This window comes from Lolium perenne, chromosome 4, assembly GCF_019359855.2.
Source record: "Lolium perenne isolate Kyuss_39 chromosome 4, Kyuss_2.0, whole genome shotgun sequence".
Lineage (NCBI taxonomy): Eukaryota > Viridiplantae > Streptophyta > Magnoliopsida > Poales > Poaceae > Lolium > Lolium perenne.
This window is the reverse complement of record NC_067247.2, coordinates 106,895,529-106,902,463: the sequence shown is the minus strand read 5'-3', so window position 1 is coordinate 106,902,463 and position 6,935 is coordinate 106,895,529. Positions and strand designations below refer to the sequence as shown.

The 6,935-nt window shown below is 50.1% G+C and overlaps 1 protein-coding gene across 1 annotated transcript; it reads right to left on the bottom strand.

Moving 5' to 3' along the window:
• Positions 1 to 768: 768 nt before the first annotated feature.
• Positions 769 to 1,688, bottom strand: LOC127293573 (alpha-amylase/trypsin inhibitor). The gene has a single exon (XM_051323208.2). The coding sequence runs from the start codon at positions 1,608 to 1,610 to the stop codon at positions 921 to 923; it is 690 nt and encodes a 229-aa protein (XP_051179168.1). The 5' UTR covers positions 1,611 to 1,688; the 3' UTR covers positions 769 to 920.
• Between the last annotated feature and the right edge of the window lie 5,247 nt (positions 1,689 to 6,935).

Genomic DNA, 6,935 nt, shown 5'->3' with positions numbered 1-6,935 from the left:
GGAAATCACGGTGGACATGACAACTCAGGTCCCTAATGTTGTCACTGGCGACTTGCCATAGGGTCACTCCCTAAATTGCCACACGATTAAGGTCCTTGAACTAAGAAAAATGTTGAATGATTGCTACGCTTTAGAAATAGCAAATCCTATATCTTCCATTTACTTCGTTCTGGCTTTTTTTTTTTTTTTTGAGAACACAGTACAACGCACGCTCACAAACGCGCACGTACAAACACCTCTATGAACGCACGCACGCACACCCTACCCCTATGAGCACCTCCGACGGACTGAGCCGGCATATCTTGAGGTTGACGAAGTCACCACTGGCGTCTCGCTGTTGACGGGCACGTCACCTACCACTGAAAGCATATCACCGGTTAAATCCTGGAATAAATCCAGGTAAATGCAAACACCCATGTCAAGTCTAGGACTTGAACCTGAGTGGGCAGGTTCCACCACAAGGGACCTAACCACCAGAGCCACCACATACTGGCTTGGCCACATACGAGCATGGCTAATAGTAGTAGAAGAACGGGCGGCCGGCTCTATATTGTTGTCGTCACGTCACTTACTGGTAGGAGCTGGTAATCGCATCGGCTGCATGTTGCCTCTTATTTCTCGTTTAGTGTGTTGTAGCGCTGTATGTATATAACCTGCTCTATTCTCTTATTCTTCATCTACGATTTTTGCTGATGTGGACAATTATATATCCAACTAATTAGACTTTATTGTACTTGCTCTACAAAATTTCCTCCCACGCAAGAGCAGTTTATTCATGAAAGAGTTTATTATAGTCGAATACATCCATACCAGCTTTACATGTTTATACCAATGTATGCATCCAGTTGCATTTATTAAGGTATAAGATTAGATAAACTTATTCTTCTTGTATGTCTGCTTGAGACCACTTCCACGGCCGCTCATGGGCAGAAGATGACCTGGTAGTTAGTGCCGCCGGGGCAAGTGTAGGTGCTGCTGGCGTCGTCCTTGGGGTAGCTGTATGCGTCGGAGCACTGCCCCTTGAAGAACCTGGAGTAGTCCGTCGGCCCGCAGTTGTTGGCCGCCGACCCGGTGCAGCAGTACCTGTCCTCCCTGAACACCGTGCACGCGTTGTTGCACCCTCCCGCCGCCCGCAGCTCGCTGGGGCACTGCGGCGTGATGTTCCCGGGGCACCGGGGCCCGCCCTTGGGGCACCCGGCGCCGCTGCCCGCCGGCACGAAGATCATGGGCACGTTGAAGCCGTCGATGAGGGAGATGTCGAAGAAGTCGAGGTTCTGGAACTGGTTCAGCCCGAACTCCGCCAGCGTGTTGGGCGCCTGCCCGTACTGCGTGCACTGCAGCTTCCCGCCGCAGTCCCCCGTCTGGCACCGCCCGTTGCCGGCGCCGTCGAAGCTGCACCCCGTGCGCGCCCAGATGCGCCCGGCCGTCGTGCCCGCCGGCACGTTGATGCTCCACGCCTGCCCCGGGTCCAGCCTCCTGCCGCCGCCGGCCGGCACGGCCGCAGCCCACACCGTGTACTGGCACTTGTTGGTCACGGTGAACGTCGCGGCCTCGGCGGCGGCGACGACCAACAGCACTACGAGAACCACAGGCAACATGGAAGAGGCCATCGATCGTGTTATCTTCGATTCAAAGTACCAGAGGAGCTTATTGTTGTGCCTGTGGGTGAGGAAGAATATCTGGACATGGGGTCGATACTTATAGCCTTATAGGGCCGTGTTTGATAAAGTCGAACATTCAACGTTTGCAGCTTCTCGACGTCATTGGTTTGGCACCTCACGAGGCAGGCCGTTAGGACTTAGACTAGTCAAAATGTTTAGTATATGATATATAAGTATCATATATAAGTATCATATATAAGTATCATATGTATGATACTACTATATGTTACTATATTTATAATGCATGGTATCATATATTAGTATCATAATATTTTTATATTAATTGATTCGTAGAATCTCAATGCAAATATATGTATAAGATTTATTTGACATTAAATTTTATTATATTACGTGCTATGATACGGTATATACCTATGATACTACTATTATCTCTCTCATCTTTAATTGCATTGTCACATCAGTTTTTTGCATGCATGGGATGCATGCTAGTATGCTACTACCTATGATACACCCATTGTAGACAGTGGAGAATCTAGCCCATTTTGTTAGGGTGGGGCAGGCCTAACTGAGCTGGGCTTTTTAAATTTTTTTTTCTCATTTTCTATAGAAGATATATGGGCTGGGCCAAATCTTAGGGTGGGGCCCACCCCACCCTTCCACCCTGCTGGCTCCGCCACTGTTGTAGGTGGTATACGATGTAGACTCATTCATGCCTTGTTTTGAACGGGGGGTTTATATGGGATTTGAGGGTGAAAACACTTGTTCCACCCAATTTCCTTCTTTCCGCTCCAAATCACTTTCTCGTCAAACCCCCTTCTCAGTCTATCTGTTTGGCACAACCGTTGGTGGTGAGGGGTGCGCCGGGTTGTCTGTGCGGCGCTGGAGTCACAAGCCGTAGAAACGTGAGAGGCGGGTCGTGTCTTAGTTCGCTTCGGCCCAACATGTTTTCAATGAGTTTATTGGGTTGTGCCCAACTGATCTCGGTGTGCAAAACGGGGTCTCTCGTGTTTCTAGGCATGTCCAATTAGGCTAGGAAAAGACACCCGTAATAAAACCAGTTAAGACACGTCTGCAAAACAAGGCCTCAGGAGGTAGCAAGATACGAGGTTAAAGCTTTAGATACGAGGTTAAAGCTTTATCACCACAACCTGCCGACTCGTGATAGATGAACAATGGCCTGGTGAGAGCATGTTTTGATCGCCCTCATTGCCGCAATAATACATGTGCGGGATCAAGCAGGTACTGAAGATTTTTCCAGAAAGAATATGCACGTCCCAATCCCAAGGATAGAAAAGTTTGATAAAAAAGGAGGCTCGGGTCCTTTAGGATTCATGAAATTAAAATGAGATCCTGAATCTATCTATATCTATAGCTATTTATATCTGTATCTATATCTATATCTGTATCTATATCTGTATCTATATCTGTATCTATATCTATATCTGTATCTGTATCTGTATCTGTATCTATATCTATATCTATATCTATATCTATATCTATATCTATATCTATATCTATATACTATACTTAATAATAAAAGAGCTAATGTTTCCTTGCATTTGTCCATGTTGGTGCTTTTATGCATCCTCTAATGCACTTTCTTTGTAGAACATCTGTCCGGCTTTGCCTTGAACACCGATCTGCACCATGACTTCTTCACGGTTCCGATAGAAAACATTGTCCAAAGCGGAGTGCAGATTTTCCACGTGTCCAAGGAGAGAAAAGTTTCATCAGAAAAAGGGGGCAAAGGTCCTTTAGGATTCTTGAGGTTAAAATGGGCTACTTAATTTGGTACAATAATGATGATGATGATAATAATGATAATAATGGGCTCAGAACTTCCATGTTAAGTTTGGCACGCCTATTTGAACATACAACTGGAATGAGGACTATAGGTACTGTCGTTGCGTATTCGACGCCCTCATTGCACTCGCCCCCCCTCCTTTTATATAGGCCATGGGGTCAACCAAATTGGTCCTCCTCGAATCCTAGGGTCGGCGGCCCGCCTAGGGGGGGTGAATTTACCCCATAAGTTTCCCATTTCGGTAGCCCCCCTTTAGGGTTTCCTAGGATTGGCCGCATGGGCCAAGGGGGCTGATGCGCCTGGCCCAAGTGAGCCATTGCGCTACCCTGTTCCTTGTGGGCCTTCTAGGATAGGTGGGCCCCACTGGGTACCCTGCAGAAACTTATAGAGCTTTCCCGATACAATACCGAAAAAGAGAACTTTTTTTAAAACCCTAAAATGACTTTCCCGGATATGATTCTTAATCTTGGAAACATTTTGAAGTTCCACGTGATGTCATGGATCCTATCCGATACATAGCGTCATTGAGAATTAAATGTCGTCGTGGTGAACGAGCAGATGCCATAGGATGGCTTAGATTGGGGCCGAATGGACGCTAGAGGATTCGGGGGAGGGTTTGTGATCAGGTGGGATGAACTTCCGGATGGTTTCCTCAAGAACTTGGCCGAGGCCAGAGGTTGAAGAAGAAAGACACAAGGAAGAACTCGCTCTAGATCACCATGTTCATTGATTCTCACAAGTTACAGGTTTGTGGTTTGTGCCTTGCTACTATCGTGCGTGCATGCCCGTAAGGAGGGCTGCCCCCTCTCCTTATATAGGGGAGAGGGTGGCTTATAGGGCAAGAAACCCTAATGGCATCTTTGACTAGACAAACTACTTTACAAAGCTACTTTAATCATAGATGACGCCGGAGTCCTCTTTAATCAGGGCTGCTGATGTCCTCCGGCTTCTTTTAGCGTCATACCTCTCTTTGGCGTCAGGGCTCTGATTAAAGCCACTTTGCTTAGCTCATCCTTGTCTTCTTGCTCTGAAGAGAATCTTTGACCAGTCCTGCCGACAGGCCCTTCAGTCCGGTATCTTCTTTACCGGGTTACGGCATACCCCCTTGGGGATGCCGGCTTGGCTTCACTTGGCTCAAATCCTTACCTTACCTTCCGGTAAGAATATTAAACCGGTATCTCGATGGCTCAAACCATCCGGTTTGGCATGCCTTTGGCATACCGGGGGTTATCCCCCCAACATTAGTCCCCGAAGCTGGTATAGTCTGGAGGATTCTATCCTACAGACCATGCCAGGTTTTCATCCTTTCAGGATACCGGTTTAATCTCTCCGGCCTGAGCTTGGATCCGGCATCTTTGCCCTTCTTTGTCTTTTCTTTTCTTCACAAGACATCTTCCGGCATCTCTCTTTTCCGGCATCATTTGCATTTACTCCTTCCTCGGCGAAGTCGAGAATATTTTGGGCCCCGCGCCTGTCAGTGACCTGCGCACCGTTAACCGCCACGCCGATGTCGGCTTGTCACTTCGCTTCGACTCCCGCGCGGTCATTAAATGCCCCACTGCGGATCCCACTACCCACCGGGGATCCTGTGTGCGCTCCCGTGTGGCCTTCCCTTTTCTCGCGTGTACCTCTTCGCCACGTGGCGGCCCAAGGCGCGAACCGTCGCGGGCCGCGAGGCGAACCGCCGCGGCCCAGCGGTTTTCAGCCCACTTTCTATCTCCTTTATAAGCATAACCGCCCCTTCTTCTTCATCTTCTTCGCATTCCCCATCCTTCGCGCACAGTGCTCCCCGCCTTTGCGCTTCCGCCGCTCTCCGTCCGTTGCCGCTCGTTCAAGCTCCGGCGCCCGGAGAACTCACGCCGTGCTTCCGCCGGACCTCGCCGTGCGGGAATCTTCAGCAGCATCTTCACCGCGCCCGCTGCATTCGTGCTTCTCCGCGAGCTTCTCCGCCTCGCCGTCGACGGTGGTCGTTGGCGACCGCAGGCCCTCTCCTTCGCCGGCAGAAGTCTTCCTCAGCGACCGCGCCGCTCAAGGTTGGTAGCAATCTTACTTTGCTCGCCGTCTGCTTGCTTTTCAGATCTTGGGTCTACGGTGTTCTTATTTCCTTCTTTTCTTTGGTTTTCTTCTTACTCGTAGATCTTCACGCGGGGTTCAAGTGTGGGATTTCTGTTTTTCTGCCTAGCCATCCAATGTCTGACGAGGAATCTTCCTCCGCATCTTCTTCCTCTTTTTCCGTTAAGCGCCGTAGACAATCTCCCGGCGAATCCACGGCCTCAGATCCGATGGACACCGATTCCGGCAACCAGCAGGAATCCGGTAGCCGCCAAGAGTTCGGTGGCCATCTAGAATCCGGTAGCTTTAGCCAAGCTTCCGGTAGCCAAGAAGCGAGTAGCTCTGGCCAAGCCTCTAGTAGCTCTAGCCAATCTTCCGGCGCAGAGCCTTCCCCAATCACCCGCGGAGCCTGGATGGGCTCCAATGTTACTGAGTATGAGATCGACTGGTTATACCGGTCCCGCCAGATTCCGGAAGGAGTAGTCTGCCGGATTCCCGGTGACGAAATCGAACCGGACCCCGAGCCCGGTGAATATGTTGTTTTTCTCGCTCACTTTGAGCGCGGCTTCGGCCTTCCTGCCTCCCCTTTTTTCCGGGAGTTTCTAAATTTCTATAAACTCCAACCTCACCACCTTCCTGGCAACGCCATCTTCTACCTTTCTTGCTATGCCACCTTCATGGAGGCCTATATCGGCATTCGTCCCACTCGTGAGACGTTTGCCCGCTTCTTTTGTTTGCGGATAAACTCCGTCCAGGGCAAGGAAATCCCTAAGCCCAAACCGCCCGTGGAGTGCGGATCTTGCATCGTTGGCTCCCGTCAAGGGAGCACTTTTCTTAAGTTTGCCGGCCTCGAGTCTTGCCGCGCTTGGCAAGGAACTTTTTTCTATGTGAAGAACGAGGGCCGCGCCAATCTTATTGATCTTCCTCCGTTCCAAGCGGGGCCCCCTAGCAGAACCAACTGGAGCTACAACCCGAAGACGGATCACGCCGAAACCAACCGGGTAGTACGCTTCTTGGCTTCTCTGAAGAAGGAGAGCAAGATCTGCTCTGATGATATCATCCGGACTTTTATATCGCGCCGGGTGCTTCCTCTGAAGCGCCGCGTGCATAGGATGAGCGAGATGTACGGCCCTGGCGATCCTACCAAGATCACAAGCCGTCCTCTTAGCAAGAAGGATGTTGTTCGCAAGGCTAAGCAGATTTGCCAAACTGCTATGCCGTTTGAATGGGAATGGGGCCTCCTTCCCCTCAGCACCACTAACCCTCCGACCCAAGAAGTAAGGGATTACGCAATTGGGGTAGTTTTTGCCGGCAACTTTCTGCTTTTGTTAACTTTCCTTTTTTCGTGTTTCAGGCCAAGGACCGCTTCCCCCTCATCCAAGCCGAGCGACGTGGGATTCCGGTGAAGCGCGCCCTTGACTCCTTCGACCCAGATCCCTACATTTTTTGGAAGGATC